The sequence below is a fragment of the Heterodontus francisci genome, unplaced genomic scaffold (genome assembly GCF_036365525.1).
Source record: "Heterodontus francisci isolate sHetFra1 unplaced genomic scaffold, sHetFra1.hap1 HAP1_SCAFFOLD_200, whole genome shotgun sequence".
NCBI lineage: Eukaryota > Metazoa > Chordata > Chondrichthyes > Heterodontiformes > Heterodontidae > Heterodontus > Heterodontus francisci.
The window spans coordinates 1559965-1584894 of NW_027140740.1; the positions used below are offsets into that span (position 1 = coordinate 1559965).

Genomic DNA, 24930 nt, shown 5'->3' on the forward strand with positions numbered 1-24930 from the left:
ATACGCAGCTCCCGGTGGAGTCGTTAGCCGTGCCTCTCTGAGGGAGTTGCCTATCTTTTAGCAGGATCTATTCAGAGTCTGGAACATGGTCGCCTCCAGTCAGGGCACTCCCCTGAAGGTGGAGGAGAGCACCTCAGCTGTCCCCGCGGTCGACTCCGGAGACAGACCGCCGGGTGGAGGAGTAGCCGAAGCCCCCGGGACGCTCCTCACTGCCGGTGATGAAAGGGCCAGGGAGCGCGGAGCGCTCCAAGCTGAGCTGGAAAATTCCCTGCGTGCCATTCCAATCGGCTAGGAGAGGTTTCCTTTACGAGCTGGCCCTGCACACTCTTCACTTCCTCGCCCTCGTCAGCCGGCCGGACATACCCTGGTGGCTTGCGTTGCCATCTGGCGGCGAGGGAAATCCCCGATGGAGGTCGTTATATGCGGGAGTCCTCTCCCTTTACATCGGGGACCTTGGGTGGAGGGTTTTGCACAGGGCAGTCCCGTGCAATAGACGTTTAAGTAGTTTCACAGACTCCCAGGCAGCCTGTATTTTCTGCAGCCTGGATGAGTCTGTGTTCCACGTCTATATGGAGTGTGCGAGGTTGCAGCCCCTCCTTGAGTATTTGAAGGGGCTGCTCCTCAGGATTTGGCTGCACTTCAGTCCCACGACCCTGATCTTTGGGCATCCGGTGCGGCGGGGCATGGGCCGGGAGGAGGATCTCCTTGTTGGTCTGCTCCTGGGCCTGGCCAAGATGGCAACTCACAGGTCCACGCTGCGGGCTGTCGGGGGTCCATCCTCTCTGATTGATTGCCCCTCTTCCGCGGTTACGTTCGTACCTGGGTGTCCCTGGAGAAGTAGTATGTGTTGCCCGCCACTGCTTCAGAATGAAGGTCTGGTGGCTGCTGCCAGGATAGTGGACATTCACCAGCATGATGTACTGTGCATGCTCACACACCAACTGTACATTAATGGAGTGAGAGTTCTTTCAGTTCCTGTACCTCTCCCCGTTGACATGGGGGCCCCGCAGAGCCACCTACACCATCAGGAATCCCGCTATCCTGACAAAGCCACAGGATCTCTCATCCTGCTTCTCCCTGCTGAGGGAGAAAATGGTGACATAGATGGTCACCCTCACTTCCCAGGATTATCAATGGACAACAGACAGGCCGAGTAACTACTGGTCAGTTAGTTTAAAATCGGTGGTGGGAAAGGTTATATAAATAATAATTGAATTTTTTGATGATGTAACAGAGAAGTTTGATGAAGGGAATGTGATGGATGTTGTCTATTATGGTTTGAAGAAAGTGTTTGATAAAATACCATATAAAAGGTTAATTCCCAACATTGAGTCTGATGGAATGGGAGGGTCGGTGTCCAATTGGATTAAAAACGGCTTATGTACAGGAAACAGCGTGTCATAGCAAATGGCTGTTTTTGAGATTGGAAGATGTAAAACAGTGGATGTTCCCCCGGGATCAGTGCTAAGGCCACTGTTTTATTTTGCTGTGTGTAAATGACCTGGATCTTGGAATACAGAGTAGAAGTTCAAAATCCGTCTCTGGTACCAAATTTGAAGCTGTGGCAAAAAGTGAGGATGTTCGGAACCACCTGCGACAGGACATAGATAGGTGAGTAGAATGGACAGATAAGTGGCAGATGGAAGTGTGAGACAAGTGTGAGGTGTTGCATTTTGACAGAAAGGGTAGGAGGGCTATATAGAGTTAATAGTACAGTTGCAAACAGTGTGCAGGAACGGAGAGACCTGTGGGTGCATGTGCATCCATCTTTATAGGTGGCTGGACATATTGAGAGAGGGGTTAGTAAAACATATATTATCTTGGATTTCATAAACAGAGGTATTGAGTTCAAAAGCAGAGAAGTTATGATGAACATTTAGAAATTTCTGGATAGGTATCAGCTGGACTATTGTGTCCAATTCTGGTCATCAAACTTCAGAAAGATTGTGAAGGTCCTTAAAATGGTGCAGAGGAGATTTAACAGGATGGTTCCAGGGATGGAGGATTTTAGATACAAGATTAGGTTACAAGATGATAACCAGGTTTAGATAATTTAGACAAGGAAAGACTGTTCCTATTAACTGATGGAAAAAGGATTGGGAGCACGGATTGAAGGTGATGGGCAAGAGATGCAGGTGGAATATGAGAAATAACTTTTTTTTTTAAGCAGCGGGACGTGGAACGCACTGCGCACAATTGTGGTGGAAGTCGAGACACTCAATGATTTCAAAATCAAGCTGGTGAGCACTTGAAGGAAATTAATTTGCTACAGAGACTGAGTGATGGAGTGGGACTGACTGGAGAGCCAGCATGGACATGATGGGAAGAATGGCTTCCTTCAGTGCCATAAATGACTACGACTCCATCACTTTCTATGTCTCCATATGGGATATGTCTCATGCTCGTGCCTGGAAAGATCCAGATACATAGACGTTCAATGATACTGTGACCTGAACGGCCACTGACAGATCCGTCCTCACCCTGGTGTAAGGCTCCAGTTCGTGTTACAGGAGGTGACACAGCTCTGTGACCGCCTCCTTATTGAATTACAGTCCCCTCACACACTGCCCCTGGGTTAGGTTTAGGTAGGAAAAGTGCTCATGGAAAACCCGGAGTGGGTAGGGCAGAGCCCCCTCCTCCTCACTCTTTCCAGAGCATCCCCTCTCTGCAGCCTCTGCTCCACATGTTACAGACCCAGAGACATGTAACTACATTCTCCATACCTCGTCCAGAGTTGGGTCACCAAATCCTCTGTGCTCCCTGAATGTCTGCAGCAGCTCACAACACAACCACCAGAAATCCATCCACAGCACCTCCACTAACATTACAGTAGCAGACGTAGGTCAAAAAACCCTCACCTGTAAGTTGGATGTCTGGTCCTTTTAAATGACACTACAGGGGGTTCCTAGTGCTGTTGAATGTATGTTCAGCTGAGAGTTACTAACACAGGCGGTCAGTGACATGCACAGACCAAGTTTCAAAGACGTACATCAAAGTTGCTGGAATGGCTGATTGACGTCACGTCAAACCCCTCCTCACGCTACCAGCACATGCTTGGTGAACCGTGGCTAGAGCCCTGTCCAGAATGGAGCACTGGAAGTGACAGGCAGCTCAGCTCGTACCATTATATGGATCCAAGCTTCCATGGTGTTAGGTCCAGTGGCGCTGTAGAGCTGGATATCATGGCGAGAGGTAGATACAGAGAGAAAGATCACAGTATCATATGAATTAGCAGCATACGTAGGCCATTAAGCCCATCGAGCCTGCCCCACCATTTAATAAGATCATGGCTGATCCATTTGTGTTTCAAATTCTACACTCCCATCTACCCGATAACCTTTGATTCCCTTACCTAACAATAATCTATCTACCTCCGTCTTAAAGTTATTCAATGACCCTGTCTCCACTACTTACAGAGCAGAGTGTTCCAAAGTCATACAACACTCTGAGAGAGAAAATAAAAATCTCCTCATCTCTGTCCTAAAAGTGCGACCCCTAATTTTCAAACCTGCCTTTTCGAACAGTTACTTTTAAATGGGAATTGAAGAAAAGACTTCCAGTCAAATGATTTGCAGCAATGTGGGAATGGATAGCGGAATGGGACTAATTGGAGGGGTGAGACGAAGAAGGAATTCAAACACGAGAATGAGAATATTAAAATTAAGGCGCTGCCAGACGAGGAGCCAATGTAGATATTTGAGCACAGGGGTGATGGGTGATCGGGATTTGGTATGAGTTAGGATACAGGCAGCAGAGTTCTGGATGGGCTGTGTATTATGGAGGTTTATAACTGGGAAAGTGAGCAGGATGGAATTGGAATAGTCAAGTGTGCATTTAACAAAGGCACTGATGAGGGTTTATGCAGCAGATGGGCTCAGGCAGAGTTGGACATGGGTGATATTGCAGAGGTGGTAGTAGGCAGGGTTGGTAATGGAGAGATTATGGAGATGAACTCAGCTCAGGTTTAAATAGAATACAGACATTGTGAACTGTCTGCTTCAGCCTGAGACATTGACCAGTGAGGAGCAAGTGGTACATGGGTAGGGGATGGAATTGCTGATGAAGACCGATGATACTAGCTCCACAGCTCCCAAAATTAAAATTGCAAGAACATTATTTCAGTGAGACAAAGTTTTACAGATCTCATAGCGGCAAATAGAGAATTACCAGGGACAGCAACAGCAGCACAGATGAGAGAGTAAATTACAAAGCGTCGAATACACGTAGCAATGGTTTACAGAGCAAATATCTGGAGATAGAGACTTTCCAGGAATAACAAAAACAGCAAGAAGGGCAGAGTAAATGGCAAGAACAATAATGTTGTTAAACATGGTTTATGGAATTAATAGATAGATAGGGAGACTTACCAGGAACACAAATAATAGCCAGGAGGGGATAGTAAATGTATTGAATAAACCTCAGTGCGTAATAGATCCGACTGTTTAACGGCAGCCAATCATAATTTGCAGAAAGAAAGTCAAACTCCCAGATAGATCTCCTGCCCATTGTTCTAACATTCCAATTTATTGTTCTGAGATTCTGATCCATTGTTGTAAAATTCCAATCTAGTGTTCTCAGATTCTGACCCATTGTTGTAACATTCCAATCTATTGTTCTGAGATTCTGATCCATTGTTGTAAAATTCCAATCTAGTGTTCTCAGATTCTGACCCATTGTTGTAACATTCCAATCTATTGTTCTCAGATTCTGACCCATTGTTGCAACATTCCAATCTACTGAACTCAGATTCTGACCCATTGTTGCAACATTCCAGTCTAATGTTCTCAGATTCTGATCCATTGTTGTAACATTCCAATGTAGTGTTCTCAGATTCTGACCCATTGTTTTAAAATTCCAATCTATTGCTCTCAGATTCTGATCTATCTCTCCTTCTCTCTGGAGCTGCTAATCCCTGTTAGTGCCGGGGCTGATGTTCCCGCTGACACTATGTGATATCACATTGAAAGGACTTCTTTATTAATAGAAGATGGAAACCATCCAGCGACACAATTAGGTTCCATTGTTAAATTAGATGTCATCACTAATACACAGGGTATAATCTTGTTAACTGTTAAATTAGATGTCATCACTAATACACAGTGTATAAAATTCTGGTTAATTATTTAATTAGATGTCATCACTAATACACATTGCATAATATTCCGGTTAACTGTTAAATCAGATTTCATCACTAATACGCAGGGGTAATATTATTGTTAATTGTTACATCAGATATGATCACTAATACACAGGGTACAATATTCTGGTTCATTGATAAATTAGATGTCTTCACTAATACATAGTGTATAATATACTGGTTAATTGTTTAATTGAATGTCACCTCTAACACATGGTGTATAATATTCCATTTAATTGTTACATTACATGTCATCACTAATGCACAGGGAATAATATTCCGGTTAATTGTTAAATTAGATGTCATCACTAATACATAGTGTATAATATTCTGGTTAATTGTTTAATTGAATGTCACCTCTAATACATGGTGTATAATATTCCGTTTAGTTGTTACATTGGATGTCATCACTAATGCACAGGGAATAATATTCCGGTTAATTGTTACATTAGATGTCATCACTAATACAGAGTGGATAATATTTGGGTTAATTGTTTAATTAGATGACATCACGAATACACAAGATATAATATTCTGGTTAAATGTCAATTTATATGTCATCACTAATATGCAGGGGATAATGTTCTGGTTAATTGTTAACTTCGATGTCATCACTAATGCACAGGCGACAGTATTCCTGGTTCAATCTTAAATTAGATGTTATCACGAAAACACAGTGTATAATATTCTGGTTAATTGTGAAATTAGATATCATCACGAATACAAAGGGGATAATATTCCGGTTAATTGATAATTTAGATGTCATCACTAATACACAGGTGATAATATTCCAGTGAATTGTTAATTTAGATGTCATCACTAATACACAGTGGATAATATTCCAGTTAATTGTTCAACAGGATGTCGTCACAAATACGCAGGGGATAATTTCCCAGTTAATTGTCAAATTTGATGTCATCACTAATACACAGGGGAGAGTATTCTGGTTAAATGTTAAATTAGATGTCATCACTCATACACATTGTATAATATTCCGGTTAACTGTTAAATCAGATTTCCTCACTAATACGCAGGGGTAATATTATTGTTAATTGTTACATCAGATATGATCACTAATACATAGTGTATAATATTCTGGTTAATTGTTTAATTGAATGTCACCTCTAATACATGGTGTATAATATTCCGTTTAATTGTTACATTAGATGTCATCACTAATGCACAGGGAATAATATTCCGGTTAATTGTTACATTAGATGTCATCACTAATACAGAGTAGATAATATTTGGGTTAATTGTTTAATTAGATGACATCACGAATACACAAGATATAATATTCTGGTTAAATGTCAATTTAGATGTCATCACTAATACGCAGGGGATAATGTTCTGGTTAATTGTTAACTTCGATGTCATCACTAATGCACAGGCGACAGTATTCCTGGTTCAATCTTAAATTAGATGTTATCACGAAAACACAGTGTATAATATTCTGGTTAATTGTTCAATTAGATGTCATCACGAAGACACAGAATATAATATTCTGGTTACTTGTTAAATTTAATGTCATCACCAATACACGGGATAATATTCCAGTGATTTGTTAAGTTAGATGTCAACACTAATACACAGGATATAATATTCTGGTCAATTGTTAAATTGGATGTCATCACTAATACACAGGGGATAATATTACAGTTAATTGTGAAACGAGATGATATCACGAATACACAGGGCATAATCTGCTTAATTGTGAAATTACATGTCATCGCTAATACACAGGGGATAATATTCAAGTTAATTGTTAATTCAGATGTCATCACTAATACATAGGGAAGAGTATTCTGGTTGAATGTTAAATTAGATGTCCTCACCAATAAACAGGGTATACTATTCCGGTTAATTGGGAAATGAAATGTCATCACTAATACACAGGGGATAATATTGCAGTGAATTGTTAATTTAGATGTCATCACTAATACACAGTGGATAATATTCCAGTTAATTGTTCAACAGGATGTCGTCACAAATACACAGGGGATAACTTTCCAGTTAATTGTCAAATTTGATGTCATCACTAATACACAGGGTATACTATTCCGGTTAATTGTGAAATTAAATGTCATCACTAATACATAAGGGGATAATATTCCAGTCAATTGTTAAATTAGATGTCATCACGAATACACAGGGGATAATATTCCAGTTAATTGTCAAATTGGATGTCTTCACTAAAACACAGGGGATCGTATTCTGGTTAAATGTTAAATTAGATGTCATCACTAATACACAGGGTGTAATATTTTGGGTAATTGTTAAATTAGATGTCATCACTAATACACAGGGTACAATATATTGGTTAATTGTTAAATTAGATGTCATCACTAATGCACAGGAGATAATATTCCAGTTAATTGTTAAAAGAGTTGTCATCACTAATGCACAAGTGATAATATTCTCTTTACTTTTGAAATTATATGTCATCACTAATACACAGGGGGGTGTATTCTGGTTAATTGTTAACTTGGAAGTCATCACTAATACACAGGGTATCGTATTCTGTTTAAATGTTAAATTAGATGACATCACCAATACACACGTGATATTATTCCAGTTAATTGTTAAATTAATTTTCATCACTAATACACAGGGTATAGTATTTTGGATAAATGTTAAATTAGCTGCCATCACTAATACAGAGGGCAGAGTATTCTGGTTAAATGTTGAATTAGCTGTCATCACTAAAACACAGGGGATAATATTTTGGTTAATTGTTAAATTAGATGTCATCACTAATACACAGGCGATAATATTCTGGTTAAATGTCAAATTAGATGTCATGACTAATACCCAGTGTATAATATTCTGGGTAATTGTTAAATTAGATGTCATGACTAATACACAGCGGATAATATTGCAATTAATTGTTAATTTGGATTTCGTCACGAAGACACAGTGTGTAATATTCTGATTAATTGTTAAATTAGATGTGATCACTAATACACAGTGTATAATATTCTGATTGATTGTTTCATGGGATGTCATCGCTAATACACATTGTATAATATTCCGCTTAATTACATTAGATGTCTTCACTAATACACTGGGGATAATATTCCGTTTAATTGTTAATTTAGGTGTCACCACTAATACACAGGGGATCATATTCTGGTTCATTGTTAATTTCGACGTCACTACTAATACACAAGGGATAATATTTATCATCTGCTGGTCAATTGTTGAATTAGATGTCATCACTAACACACCCTGTATAATATTCTGGTCAATTGAAAAATTAGTTGTCATCACTAATAGACAGTCAGTAATATTCTGGTTATTTGTCAAATTAGATGACATCACTCATACACATTCTGTAATCTGTTTAATAGTTAAATTGAACATGAGAGCTGATATAGATTGTTAAACGTTGCAGTTAATTATTAAATATGATGTCATCACCGACACACACTGTATAATATTCTGGGTAATTGTTAAATTAGATGTCATCACCAATACACAGTGTATAATCTGTTTAATAGTTAAATTGATCATGACAGCTGATATAGAGTGTTAAACGTTCCAGTTAATGGTTAAATTAGATGTCATCACTAATACACAGTGTATAATAATCAGGTTAATTGTTAAATTGGATGTCATCACTAATACAGTGTGTATAATATCCTGGTTAATTGTTAAATTAGATGTCATTACTAATACACAGTGTATAATAATCTGGTTAATTGTTAAATTAGATGTCATCACTAATACACAGTGTATAATAATCAGGTTAATTGTTAAATTGGATGTCATCACGAATACACAGGTGACAATATTCCGGTTAATTGTTAAATTAGATGTCATAACTAGTGCACAGTGGGTAATATCCTGGTTCATTGTTAAATTAGATGTCATGACTAATACACAGTGTATAATATTGCAGTTAATTGTTAAATTAGATGTCATCAGCAATACACCGGGGATAATCTTCCGTTTCATTGTTAATTTAGATGTCTCCCCTAATACAGAGGGGATAATATTCTGGTTAATTGTTAAATTTAATTTCGTCATAAATAGACAGTATATAATATTCTGGTTAATTACATTAGATTTCTTCATTAATACACAGGGGATAGGATACTGGTTAATTGTTAAGTTAGATGTCATCACTAGTACACAGTGTATAATATTCTGCTTAATTGTTAAATTAGCTGTCATCACAAATACAATGTATAATATTCCATTTAACTGTTAAATTAGATGTCATTACGAATACGCTGGATGTAATATTCAGGTTATCTGTTAAATTAGATGTGATCACTAGTACACAGGGGATAATATACTGGTTAATTGTTACATTTGCTATGATCACGAATACACACGGTAGATTCTGTTTGGTTGTTAAATTAGATGTCATCACTGATACACAGTGTCTCATATCCTGGTTAATTGTTAAATACGGTGTCATCACGAATACACAGTGTATAATAATCTGGTTAATTGTTAAATTAGATGTCATCACGAATACACAAGGGATAATATTCCAGTTAATTGTTAAATTAGATGTCATCACGAATACACAGTGAGTAATATTCGGGTTAATTGTCAAATTGGATGTCTTCACTAAAACACAGGGGATCATATTCTGGTTAAATGTTAAATTAGATGGCATCACTAATACACAGGGTGTAATATTTTGGGTAATTGTTAAATTAGATGTCATCACTAATACACAGGATACAATATTTTGGTTAATTGTTAAATTAGATGTCATCACTAATACACAGGTGATAATATTCCAGTTAATTGTTAAATTAGATGTCATCACTAATACACAGGAGATAATATTCCAGTTAATTGTTAAATTAGTTGTCATCACTAATGCACAAGTGATAATATTCTGGTTACTTTTGAAATTATATGTCATCACTAATACACAGGGGAGTGTATTCTGGTTAATTGTTAAATTGGAAGTCATCACTAATACACAGGGCATCGTATTCTGTTTAAATGTTAAATTAGATGTCATCACTAATACACACGCGATATTATTCCAGTTAATTGTTAAATTAATTTTCATCACTAATACACAGGGTATAGTATTTTGGATAAATGTTAAATTAGCTGCCATCACTAATACAGAGGGCAGAGTATTCTGGTTAAATGTTGAATTAGCTGTCATCACTAAAACACAGGGGATAATATTTTGGTTAATTGTTAAATTAGATGTCATCACTAATACACAGGCGATAATATTCTGGTTAATTGTTAAATTAGATGTCATCACTCATCCATTGTCTATAATCTGTTAAATAGTTAAATTTATCATGACAGCTGATATAGAGTGTTAAACGTTCCAGTTAAGTGCGAAACATAATGTCATCACTAACACACACTGTATAATATTCTAATTAATTGTTAAATTCGATGTCATTACTAATACACAGGGGATCATATTCTGGTTAAATGTCAAATTAGAAGTCATGACTAATACCCAGTGCATAATATTCTGGGTAATTGTTAAATTAGATGTCATGACTAATACACAGCGGATAATATTGCAATTAATTGTTAAATTGGATTTCATCACTAAGACACAGTGTGTAATATTCTGATTAATTGTTAAATTAGATGTGATCACTAATACACAGTGTATAATATTCCGCTTAATTACATTAGGTGTCTTCACTAATACACTGGGGATAATATTCCGTTTAATTGTTAATTTAGGTCTCACCACTAATACACAGGGGATCATATTCTGGTTAATTGTTAATTTCGACGTCACTACTAATACACAGGGGATAATATTTATCATCTGCTGGTCAATTGTTGAATTAGATGTCATCACTAACACACCCTGTATAATATTCAGGTCAATTGTAAAATAAGTTGTCAACACTAATAGACAGTCTGTAATATTCTGGTTATTTGTCAAATTAGATGACATCACTCATACACATTCTGTAATCTGTTTAATAGTTAAATTGAACATGAGAGCTGATATAGATTGTTAAACGTTGCAGTTAATTATTAAATATGATGTCATCACCGACACACACTGTATAATATTCTGGGTAATTGTTAAATTAGATGTCATCACCAATACACAGTGTATAATCTGTTTAATAGTTAAATTGAACATGACAGCTGATGTAGAGTGTTAAACGTTCCAGTTAATTGTCAAATTAGATGTCATCACTAATACACAGTGTATAATAATCAGGTTAATTGTTAAATTGGATGTTATCACGAATACACAGGTGACAATATTCTGGTTAATTGTTAAATTAGATGTCATAACTAGTGCACAGTGGGTAATATCCCGGTTCATTGTTAAATTAGATGTCATGACTAATACACAGTGTATAATATTGCAGTTAATTGTTAAATTAGATGTCATCAGCAATACACCGGGGATAATCTTCCGTTTAATTGTTAATTTAGATGTCACCCCGAAAACAGAGGGGATAATATTATGGTTAATTGTTAAATTTAATTTCGTCATAAATAGACAGTATATAATATTCTGGTTAATTACATTAGATTTCTTCATTAATTCTTCATTAATAATGGATGTTATCACGAATACACAGGTGACAATATTCTGGTTAATTGTTAAGTTAGATGTCATCACTAGTGCACAGTGTACAATATTCTGCTTAATTGTTAAATTAGATGTCATCACAAATACAATGTATAATATTCCATTTAACTGTTAAATTAGATGTCATTACGAATACGCTGGATGTAATATTCAGGTTATCTGTTAAATTAGATGTGATCACTAGTACACAGGGGATAATATACTGGTTAATTGTTACATTTGCTATGATCACGAATGCACACGGTAGAATTTGTTTGATTGTTAAATTAGATGTCATCACTGATACACAGTGTATAATATTCTGGTTAATTGTTAAATTAGGTGTCATCACTAATACACAGTGTATAATAATCTGGTTAATTGTTAAATTGGATGTCATCACTTATACACAGTCTATAATCTGTTCAATATTTAAATTGAACATGACAATTGATATAGAGTGTCAAACATTCCAGTTAATTGTTAAATTAGATGTCATCACTAACACACAGGGGACAATATTCTGGTAACTTTTGAAATTAGATGTCATCACTAATACACAGGGGACAATATTCCAGTTAATTGTTAAATTAGATGTCATCACTAATACACAGGGAATAATATTCTGGTTCATTGGTAAATTAGATGTCATCACACATACAGAGGGGATAATATTCTGGTTACTTTTTAAATTAGATGTCATCAATAATGCACAGGGGATAATGTTCCAGTTAATTGTTAAATTAGATGTCATCACTAATCCACAGGGTATAATATTCTGGGTATTTGTTAAATTATTTGTCATCACTAATACACAGGTGACAATATTGTGGTTAATAGTTAAATTACATGTCATAACTAATGCACAGGGGATAATATTGCAGTTAATTGTTAAATTAGATGTCATGACCAATAGACAGGGGATAATATTGCAGTTAATTGTTAAATTAGAAGTCATCACCTATATACCGGTGATAATATTCTGTTTAATTGTTAATGTAGATGTCATCAGTAATACACAGGGGCTAATATTCTGGTGAACTGTTAACTTAGATGGCATCACTAATACACAGTGTATAATATTCTTGTTAATTCTTTCATTGGATGTCATCACTAATACAAAGTGCATAACATTCTGGTTAATTGTTAAATTAGATTTCATCATAAATAGACAGTGTGTAATATTCCAGTAAATTGTTAAATTAGATTTCATCACTGATACGCAGGACATATTATTCTGGTTAACTGCGAAGTTATATGTCATCACTAATGCACACAGTATAATCTGGTTGATTGTTAAATTCGATGTCATCACTAATGCACAGGGGATAATATTCTGGTTAATTGTTAAATTAGATGTCATCACTAATACACAGGGGGTAATATTCCATTTAATTGTTAAATTAGATGTCTTCACTAATACACAGGGGATAATATTCCAGTTAATTGTTAAATTAGATGTCATCACTAATACACAGGGTATAATATTCTGGGTATTTGTTAAATTATTTGTCATCACTCATACACAGGTGACAATATTCTGGTTAATAGTTAAATTACATGTCATAACTAATGCACAGGGGATACTATTGCAGTTAATTGTTAAATTAGATGTCATGACGAATAGACAGGGGATAATATTGCAGTTAATTGTTAAATTAGAAGTCATCACCAATATACCGGTGATAATATTCTGTTTAATTGTTAATGTAGATGTCATCAGTAATACACAGGGGCTAATATTCTGGTGAACTGTTAACTTCGATGACATCACTAATACACAGTGTATAATATTCTTGTTAATTGTTTCATTGGATGTCATCAGTAATACAAAGTGCATAACATTCTGGTTAATTGTTAAATTAGATTTCATCATAAATAGACAGTGTGTAATATTCCAGTAAATTCTTAAATTAGATTTCATCACTGATACGCAGGACATATTATTCTGGTTAACTGCGAAGTTATATGTCATCACTAATGCACACAGTATAATCTGGTTGATTGTTAAATTCGATGTCATCACTAATGCACAGGGGATAATATTCTGGTTAATTGTTAAATTAGATGTCATCACTAATACACAGGGGGTAATATTCCATTTAATTGTTAAATTAGATGTCTTCACTAATACACAGGGGATAATGTTCCAGTTAATTGTTAAATTAGATGTCATCACTAATACACAGGGTATAATATTCTGGGTATTTGTTAAATTATTTGTCATCACTCATACACAGGTGACAATATTCTGGTTAATAGTTAAATTACATGTCATAACTAATGCACAGGGGATAATATTGCAGTTAATTGTTAAATTAGATGTCATGACGAATAGACAGGGGATAATATTGCAGTTAATTGTTAAATTAGAAGTCATCACCAATATACCGGTGATAATATTCTGTTTAATTGTTAATGTAGATGTCATCAGTAATGCACAGGGGCTAATATTCTGGTGAACTGTTAACTTCGATGACATCACTAATACACAGTGTATAATATTCTTGTTAATTGTTTCATTGGATGTCATCAGTAATACAAAGTGCATAACATTCTGGTTAATTGTTAAATTAGATTTCATCATAAATACACAGTGTGTAATATTCCATAAATTGTTAAATTAGATTTCATCACTGATACGCAGGACATATTATTCTGGTTAACTGCGAAGTTATATGTCATCACTAATGCACACAGTATAATCTGGTTGATTGTTAAATTCGTTATCATCACTAATGCACAGGGGATAATATTCTGGTTAATTGTTAAATTAGATGTCATGACTCAGACACAGTCTTTAATCAGTTTCATAGTAAAATTGAACATGACAGCTGATATTGAGTGTTAAACGTTCCAGTTAATTGTTAAATCGGATGCCATCAGTAACACACACTCTACAATATTCAGGTTAATTGTTAAATTAGAAGTCATCACTAATACACAGTGTATAATATTCTGGTTAATTGTTAAATTAGTTGTCATCAGTGATACACACTGTATAATATTCTCGTTAATTGATACATTGGACGTCATCAATAATGCAAAGTGTGTAATATTCTGGGTAATTACATTAGATGTCATCACTAATAAACAGTGTATAATATTCCAGTTAATTGTTAAATTAGATATCATCACTAATACACAGGTGATAATATACTGGTTAATTGTTACATTAGATGCCATCACTAATACACAGGGGATAATATTTTGGTTAACTGTTAAATTGGATGTCATCACTAATACGCACGGTATAATCTGGTTGATTGTCGAATTAGCTGTCATCACTAATATACAGTGTATCATATCCTGGTTAATTGTTAAATTAGATGACATCACCAATGCACAGTCGATAATCTGTTTAATAGTTAAATTGAACATGATAGCTGATATAGTGTTAAACGTTCCAGTTATTTGTTAAATATGATGTCATCACCAGCACACACTGTATAATATACTAGTTAATTGTTAAATTAGATTTAATCACCAATGCACAGGGTATAATATTCTGTTTAATTGTAAAATTAGATGTCATCACTAACACACACTGGATAATATTCTGTTTAATTATTATATTAGATGTCATCACTAATACGCAGGGGGTAATATTCCGGTTAATTGTTAAATTAGATGTCATCACTAATACACAGGATATAATATTCTCGTTAAATTTTAAATTGGATGTCATCACTAATACATAGGGGATAACTTTTTTTTAATTCATTCACGGGATGTGGGCATCGCTGGCCAGGCCAGCATTTATTGCCCATCCATAATTGCCCTTGAGAAGGTGATGGTGAGCTGCCTTCTTGAAGCGCTGCAGTCCATGTGGGGTAGGTACACCCACAGTGCTGGTATGAAGGGAGTTACAGGATTTTGACCCAGCGACAGTGAAGGAACGGCGAAAGAGTTCCAAGTCAGGGTAGTGTGTGACTTGGAGGGGAACTTGCAGGTGGTAGTGTTCCCATGTATTTGCTGCCCTGGTCCTTCTAGTTGGTAGATGTCGCGGGTTTGGAAGGTGCTGTCGAAGTAGCCTTGGTGCATTGCTGCAGTGCATCTTGTAGATGGTACACACTGCTGCCACTGTGCATCTGTAGTGGAGGGAGTGAATGTTTGTTGATGGGGTACCACTCAAGCGGGCTGCATTGTCCTGGATGGTGGCGAGCTTCTTGAGTGTTGTTGGAGCTGCACCCATCCAGGCAAGTGAAGAGTATTCCTTCACACTCCTAACTTGTGCCTTGTAGATTGTGGACAGGCTTTGGGGAGTCAGGAGATGAGTGACTCGCCTCAGGATTCCGAGCCTCTGACCTGCTCTTGTCGCCACGGTATTTATATGGCTTCTCCAGTTCAGTTTTCGGTCAATGGTAGCCCCTCGGATGTTGATAGCGGGGGATTCAGCGATGGTAATGCCATTGAATGTCAAGGGGAGAAGGTTAGATTATCTTTTGTTGGAGATGGTCATTGCCTGGCACTTGTGTGGCGCGAATGTTACTTGCCACTTATCTGCCCAAGCCTTGATATTGTCCTGGTCTTGCTGCATTTCTACACAGACTGCTTCAGTATCTGAGGAGTTGCGAATGGTGCTGAACATTGTGCAATCATCAGCAAACATCCCCACTTCTGACCTTATGATTGAAGGAAGGTCATTGATGAAGCAGCTGAAGATGGTTGGGCCGAGGACACTACCCTGAGGTACTCCTGCAGTGATGTCCTGGAGCTCAGATGATTGACCTCCAACAACCACAACCATTTTCCTTTGCGCTGGTATGACTCCTGCCAGCGGAGGGTTTTCCCCCTGATTCCCATTGACCTCAGTTTTGCTCCTTGATGCCATACTCGGTCAAATGCTGCCTTGATGTCAAGGGCAGTCACTCGCACCTCACCTCTTGAGTTCAGCTCTTTCGTCCATGTTTTAACCAAGCCTGTAGTGAGGTCAGGAGCTGAGTGGCCCTGGCGGAACCTAAACTGAGCATCAGTGAGCAGGTTGTTGATAAGCAAGTGCCGCTTGATGGCACTGTTGATTACACCTTCCATCACTTTACTGATGATTGAGAGTAGGCTAATGGGGCGGTAGTTGGCCGGGTTGGATTTGTCCTGCTTTTTGTGTCCAGGACATACCTGGGCAATTTTTCACATTGCAGGGTAGATGCCAGTGTTGTAGCTGTACTGGAACAGCTTGGCTAGGGGCGCGGCAAGCTCTGGAGCACAAGTCTTCAGTACTATTGCCGGAATATTGTCAGTGCCCATAGCTTTTGCAGTATCCAGTGCCTTCAGTCGTTTCTTGATATCACGTGGTGTGAATCGAATTGGCTGAAGTTTGGCATCTGTGATGCTGGGGACTTCAGGAGGAGGCTGAGATGGATCAACAACTCAGCACTTCTGGCTGAAGATTGTTGGAAATGTTTCAGCCTTATCTTTCGCACTGATGTGCTGGGCGCCCCCATCAGTGAGGATGGGGATATTTGTGGAGCCACCTCCTCCAGTTAGTTGTTTAATTGTCCACCACCATTCATGGCTGGATGTGGCTGGACTGCAGAGATTAGATCTGATCCGTTGGTTATGGGATTGCTTAGCTCTGTCTATCGCATGCTGCTTATGCAGTTTGGCATGCAAGTAGTCCTGGGTTGTAGCTTCACCAGGCTGTCACCTCATTTTGAGTCTCCTGGCTTGATGGTAATGGTCGAGTGGGGGATATGCCGGGCCATGAGGTTACAGATTGTGGTTGAGTACAATTCTGCTGCTGCTGATGGCCCACAGCGCCTCATGGATGCCCAGTTTTGCATTGCTAGATCCGTTCAAAATCTATTCCATTCAGCACGGTGATATTGCCACACAACACGATGGATGGTATCCTCAATGTGAAGGCGTGACCTCGTCTCCACAAGGACTGTGCGGTGGTCACTCCTACCAATACTGTCATGGACAGATGCATCCGCAGCAGGCAGATTGCTGAGGACGAGATCTAGTATGTTCTTCCCTCGTGTTGATTCCCCCACCACCTGCCGCAGACCCAGTCTGGCAGCCATGTCCTTTAGGACTCGGCCAGCTCGGTCAGTAGTGATGCTACCGAGCCACTCATGGTGATGGACATTGAAGTCCCCCACCCAGAGTACATTTTGTGCCCTTGCCACCCTCAGTGCTTCCTCCAAGTGGTGTTCAATATGGAGGAGTACTGAGTCATCAGCTGAGGGAGGGCGGTAGGTGGTAATCAGTAGGAGGTTACCTTGCCCATATTTAACCTGATGACATGAGACTTCATGTGGTCCGGAGTCGATGTTGAGGACACCCAGGGCAACTCCCTCCCTACTATATACCACTGTGCCACCACCCCTGCTGGGTCTGTCTTGCCGGTGGGACAGGACGAATCCGGGGATGGTGATGGCGGTGTCAGGGTCGACAGAGCTGTCGTTTCCGGTGCCTAGGTCTATGCCGGGTGGTCTGTCCAGTTTCATTCCTTTTTATAGACTTCGTAGCGGTTACAACTGAGTGGCTTGCTCGGCCATTTCAGATGGCATGTAAGAGTTAACAACATTGCTGTGGGTCTGGAGTCACATGTAGGCCAGACCAGGTAAGGACAGCAGATTTCCTTCCCTAAAGGACATTAGTGAACCATACGGGTTTTTACAACAATCGACAATGGTTTCATGGCCATCATTAGACTAGTTTTTAATTCCAGATTTTTATTAAGTTCAAATTCCACCTATGTCCCCAGAGGAATACCCTGGATCTCTGTGTTACTAGTCCAGTGATAATACCACTACGCCACCGCCTACCCCTGGTTAATTGTGAAATTAGCTGTCATCACTAATACACAGGGTAGAATATTCTGGTTAATTGTTACATTAGATGTCATCACTAATACAAAGGGGACAATATTCCGTGTAATTGTTAAATTAGATGTCATCACTATTACACAGGGTATAATATTCTGGTTAGTTGTTAAATTAGATGAGAGTAGTGAGGTCAGGGATAAGGTTACAAGGGCGCAAGAGGGCACTGGCAAGCAAGAACTTGGTTTAAAGTGTGTCTACTTCAACGCCTGAAGCATCTGGAATATGGTGGGTTAGCTTGCGCCATGGGTTGGTACCTGGAATCTCGATGTAGTGGCCATATCGGAGACATGGGTAGGTCAGGGGCAGGAATGGATGTTGCAGGTTCCGGGATTTAGATGTTTCAGTCAGAACAAAGAAGATGGTAAAAGAGGGGGAGAGGTGTGGCATTGTTAATCAAGGAGAGTATTACAGCGACAGAAAGGACATTTGAGGACTCGTCTACTGAGGTAGTATGGGCCGAGGTTAGAAACAGGAGAGGTGAGGTCACCCTGTTGGGAGTCTTTGAAAGACCTCCGAATAGTTCCAGAGATGTAGAGGAAAGGATAGCGAAGATGATTCTCGACGGGGGCGAGAGTAACAGGGTAGTTGTTATGGGGGAATTTAACTTTCCAAATATTGACTGGAAATTCTATAGTTCGAGTACTTTAGATGGGTCAGTTTTTGTCCAGTGTGTGCAGGAGGGTTTTCTGACACAGTATGTAGACAGGCCAACCAGGGGCGATGCCACATTGGATTTGGTACTGGGTAATGAACCCGGCCAGATGTTAGATTTAGATGCAGGTGAGCTCTTTGGTGCTGGTGATCACAATTCGGTTAGATTTACCTTAGCGATTTGCAGGGACAGGTATCTACAGCAGCGCAAGAATTATAGCTGGGGGAAAGGAAATTATGATGCGATTAGGCAAGATTTAGGATGAGTAGGATGGGGAAGGAAACTGCTGGGGATGGGCACAATCGAAATGTGGAGCTTATTCAAGGAGCAGGTACTGCGTGTCCTTGATAAGTCTGTACCTGTCAGGCAGGGAGGAAGTTGTCGAGCGAGGGAGCAGTGGTTTACTAAAGAAGTTGAAGAGCTTGTCAAGAGGAAGAAGAAGGCTTATGTTAGGATGAGACGTGAAGCTCAGTTACGGCGCTTGAGAGTTACAAAGCTAGCCAGGAAGGATATAAAGGGAGAGCTAAGAAGAGCAAGGAGAGGACACGAGAAGTCATTGGCGGACAGGATCAGGAAAAACCCTAAGGCTTTCTATAGGTATATCAGGAATAAAAGAATGACTAGAGTTCGATTAGGGCCAATCAAGGATAGTAGTGGGAATTTGTGTGTGGAATCAGAGGAGAAAGGGGAAGCGCTAAATGAATATTATTCGTCAGTATTTACAATAGAGAAAGAAAATGTTGTCGAGGAGAATACTGAGATTCAGGCGACTAGGCTAGATGGGATTGAGGTTCACAAGAAGGAGTTGTTAGCAATTTTGGAAAGTGTGAAAATAGATAAGACCCCTGGGCCAGATGGGATTTATCCGAGGATTCTATGGGAAGCTAGGGAGGAGATTGCAGAGCCTTTGCCCTTGATCTTTATGTCGTCATTGTCGACAGAAATAGTGCCGGAAGACTGGAGGATAGCAAATGTTGTCCCCTTGTTCAAGAAGGGGAGTAGAGACAGCCCTGGTAATTATAGACCTGAGAGCCTTACTCCGGTTGTGGGTAAAATGTTGGAAAAGGTTATAAGAGACAGGATTTATATTCATCTTGAAAAGAATAAGTTCATTAGCGATAGTTAGCACGGTTTTGTGAAGGGTAGGTCGTGCCTCACAAATCTTATTCAGTTTTTCGAGAAGGTGACCAAACAGGTGGATGAGGGTAAAGCAGTGGATGTGGTGTATATGGATTTCAGTAAGGCGTTTGATAAGGTTCCCCACGGTAGGCTATTGCAGAAAATACGGAAGTATGGGGTTGAAGGTGATTTAGAGCTTTGGATCAGAAATTGGCTAGCTGAAACAAGACAGAGGGTGGTGATTGATGGCAAATGTTCATCCTGGAGTTTTGTTACTGGTGGTGTGCCGCAAGGATCTGTTTTATGGCCACTGCTGTTTGTCATTTTTATAAATGACCTGGATGAGGGTGTAGAAGGGTAGGTTAGTAAATTTGCGGATGACACGAAGGTCGGTGGAGTTGTGGATAGTGCCGAAGGATGTTGCAGGGCACAGAGGGACATAGATAGGCTGCAGAGCTGGGCTGAGAGATGGCAAATGGAGTTTAATGCGGAAAAGTGTGAGGTGATTCACTTTGGAAGGAGTAACAGGAATGCACAGTACTGGGCTAATGGGAAGATTCTTGTTAATGTAGATGAACAGAGAGATATTGGTGTCCAGGTACATAAATCCCTGAAGGTTGCTACCCAGGTTAATAGGGCTGTTAAGAAGGCATATGGTGTGTTAGCTTTTATTAGTAGGGGGATCGAGTTTCGGAGCCACGAGGTCATGCTGCAGCTGTACAAAACGCTGGTGAGACCGCACCTGGAGTATTGCGTGCAGTTCTAGTCACCGCATTATAGGATGGATGTGGAAGCTTTGGAAAGGGTGCAGAGGAGATTTAATTGGATATTGCCTGGTATGGAGGGAAGGTCTTACGAGGAAAGGCTGAGGGACTTGAGGTTGTTTTCGTTGGAGAGAAGGAGGAGGAGAGGTGACTTAATAGAGACAAATAAGATAATCAGAGAGTTAGATAGGGTGGATAGTGAGAGTCTTTTTCCTCGGATGGTGATGGCAAACACGAGGGGACATAGCTTTAAGTTGAGGGGCGATAGATATAGGACAGATGTTAGAGATAGTTTCTTTACTCAGAGAGTTGTAGGGGCGTGGAATGCCCTGCCTGCAACAGTAGTAGACTCGGCAACTTTAAGGGCATTTAAGTGGTCATTGGATAGACATATGGATGAAAATGGAATAGTGTAGGTCAGATGGTTTCACAGGTCGGCGCAACATCGAGTGCCGAAGGGCCTGTACTGCGCTGTAACATTCTAATTCTGAATTATAATTATACACAAAATAATATTCTAGTTAATTGTTAAATTGGTAAAAGGAATTTTCCTCCACGCAAGATCACGGGGCAGGTTGTTCAACCTTGCCCGTCTAAGTGCGAAGTCCAAAGTACGGCAAGCCCTCATCAGGGAACTTCTCTTTGCTGACGATGCTGCTTACACATCTCACACTGAAGAGTGCCTCCAGAGTCTCATCGACATGTTTGCAGCTGCCTGCAATGAATTTGGCCTAACCATCAGCCTCAAGAAAACGAACATCATGTCCATCAAAATAGACGACCACGCTCTGGAAGTGGTTCAAGAGTTCACCTACCGAGGCTCAACTCTCCCCTGTAACCTGTCTCTGGATGCAGAAATCAACAAGTGCCTGGGAAAGACTTCCTTTGCAATGCCCAGACTGGCCAAGAGAGTGTGGGAAAATGGTGCACTGACACGGAACTCAAAAGTCTCAGTGTATCAAGCCTGTGTCCTCAGAACCTTGCTCTATGGCAGCGAGGCCTGGACAACGTATGTCAGCCAGGAGCGACGTCTCAATTCATTCCATCTTCACTGCCTCTGGAGAATACTTGGCATCAGGTGGCAGGACCGTATCTCCGACACAGAAGTCCTCGAGGTGGCCAACATCTCCAGCTTATACACACTACTGAGTCAGCGACGCTTGAGATGGCTTAGCCATGTGAGCCGTATGGAAGATGGCAGGATACCCAAAGACACATTGTACAGCGAGCTCGCCACTGGTATCAGACCCAACGGCCGTCCATGTCTCCGCTTTAAAGACGTCTGCAAACGTGACATGAAATCCAGTGACATTAATCACAAGTTGTGGGAGTCCGTTGCCAGCGTTTGCCAGAGCTGGCGGGCAGCCATGAAGGCGGGGCTAAAGTGTGGCGAGTCAAAGAGACTTAGCAGTTGGCAGGAAGAAAGACAGAGGCGCAAGGGGAGAGCCGATTGTATAACTGCCCCGACAAACAAATTTTTCTGCAGCACCTGTGGAAGACCCTGTCACTCTGGAATTGGCCTTTATAGCCACTCCAGGTGCTGCTCCACACACCACTGACCAGCTCCAGGCGGTTACCCATTGTCTATCGAGATATGGAAACCAAAGAAGAACATTTTTCGATTAGATGTCATCACTAATTCACAGTTTATAATATTCTGGTTAGTTAAATTAGATGTCATCACTGATACACAGGGGATAATATACTGGTTAATTGTTAAGTTAGATGTCATCACTAATACACAGTGTATAATATTCTATTTCATTGTTCAATTCGATATGATAACTAAAACAGAGTCTAAAATATCCCACTTAATTTTAAAGTTGCATGTCATCCCTAATCCACAGCGGCAATATTTTGGTTAATTGTTATGAGCTATCATCCTGAAAACTAAGTTTACACATTCTGGATAATAGTTAAATTAGACTGCATCTTTAATGCTTAGCGTATAATATTGTGTTTAATTGTTATCTTGACATCATCCCTAATACAATGAAATTCGTGCCCTGATCCAACTGGATCTCAGCAGGCAGCCCATGTGGGTAAAGTATTTGTTTAGCCCCTCCACCACTACCTTGGCAGAGATAGTTGTTCCGTGGAATGGCCTCTCCACATCCATAATTGTGGGAAGATACTGCTAGACCCCTTTTGTTTTCGGCAGGAGTCCGACACAATCCACCAGCACTCGGTTGACGGGTTCCCCAAAAGCTGGTTTGTGAATTAGGGGAGCAGTTTTTATTGCAAGTTGGGGCTTCTCCACAACCTGGCACATTTGACCAGTTTTACAGAACTCCACCACATCTTTGTGGAGTTGTGGCCAGTCGAAATGCTGTCTTATGCAGGCTTGGGTTTTTCTGATGCCGACATGTCCAGCCATTGGAATTCCTGGGTTATTCGCAGTATTTCCTTATGGTACCTGGGCAGAACCACTATCTGATGAATCACTGTCCACTCTTCATCAGCAGGTATCTAAGGAGGTCTCTATTTCCTCCTCATCACCTCATTCTTTAAATAGTCACACACTGGAACTGCCTCTGCTTCAGTTTAACTTTAGACAGTCTGTGCTAACTTTTTAACATTGGGTCAGCTTGCTCAGCCTCGACCAAGGAAGATCTGTTTAACACATTCCTTTTGTCCTCTAACTTCCCAAAGAAGGTTTCAGATAACTAAGCAGTCTGCAATGTCAGTTCATCCTCTTCTGACGCAGCATGTTTGACCATGGACCAGCACAACACAAAGACAGGAAAAATGTCAGGGGCCTTCCCCTGTAACTGCTCTGTCTGCCTGATCTATTTCAGTTTCTCTAAACCCACTAGGGAAGCTACCACCTTCACCCTGACCAGATCATTACCCAGGCACAGGTCGACCCTGTCCACAGGTAAACGAGGGACAATCCCCACGTTTACCAGTCCTGAAACAAAGCTGCACTCCAGGTGCACCCAATATCGAGTCATGGGCATTTACTCTTCCCCGATACTGTTTACTAATACGTGAGCGTCTGATACCCTCTCTGGGGAAGGTTCATGCATTTTCCCAGAAGGAGGGAATGGGTGGCCCCTGTATCCCAAGTATTTCTTTGAGCTTACGTGCCGCATTCGAGGCATATGGGGTCACTTTTCCTCGGGATACAAAATCCTGGTATCTCGCAGGGAGTTTGTTACATTTTCCAGCACACTCAGTGGTGGGCATACTGGGTCTTACTGCCACAGTTACAGTCACAGCCTGGTCTTCTGTGCTTTCCATCAGGACCCCATTTCCTGCACTGGACTGTGGGTGTACCCTGATTAACCCGACAGGTTTTCACTGTAACGTCCAGCAGTCAGCTCGGCGGTGATGTGCCTTATTACAATGGAAACACACAGGCTTTTGGGCGACACTCCTGTTCTCAGCATTGTCTGTTCTGGCCTAAGGAGGACCCCCTGTGTTTCCAATTCTCCCTTCTTGCTCACGGCTGTTATATTTTATTCATTCATGGTATGTGGGCGACGCTGACTAGGCCAGCATTTATTACGCATCTCTAATTGCCCTGGAAAATGTGTTGGTGAGCTGTCTTCTTGAACCGCTGCAGTCCATGTGGGGTAGGTACACCAACATTGCTGTTTGGAAGGGTGTTCTGGGATTTTGACCCAGCGACAGTGAAGGAACAGCGATATAGTTCTAAGTCAGGATGGTGTGTAACTTGGAGGGGAACTTGCAGTTGGTGGTGTTCCTATGCAGTTGTTGCCTTTGTCCTTCTAGTTGGTTGAGGTCTCAGGTTTGGAATGTGCTGTCTAAGGAACCTTGGTGCATTGCTGCAGTGCATCTTGTAGATGGCACACATTGCTGCCACTGTGCTTCTGTGGTGGAGGGAGTGAATGTTTGTAGATGGGGTGACAATCAAG

The 24930-nt window shown here is 40.1% G+C and overlaps 1 protein-coding gene across 1 annotated transcript in view; it reads right to left on the bottom strand.

Moving 5' to 3' along the window:
• The window catches only part of LOC137360566 (probable G-protein coupled receptor 139), a 52517-nt gene extending 47885 nt beyond the window's left edge, over positions 1 to 4632 (bottom strand). Inside the window, exon 1 of the mRNA XM_068025970.1 lies at positions 4587 to 4632. Within this exon, the coding sequence (XP_067882071.1) occupies positions 4587 to 4632 (46 nt within the window). The remainder of the gene's footprint in view (positions 1 to 4586) is intronic.
• Between the last annotated feature and the right edge of the window lie 20298 nt (positions 4633 to 24930).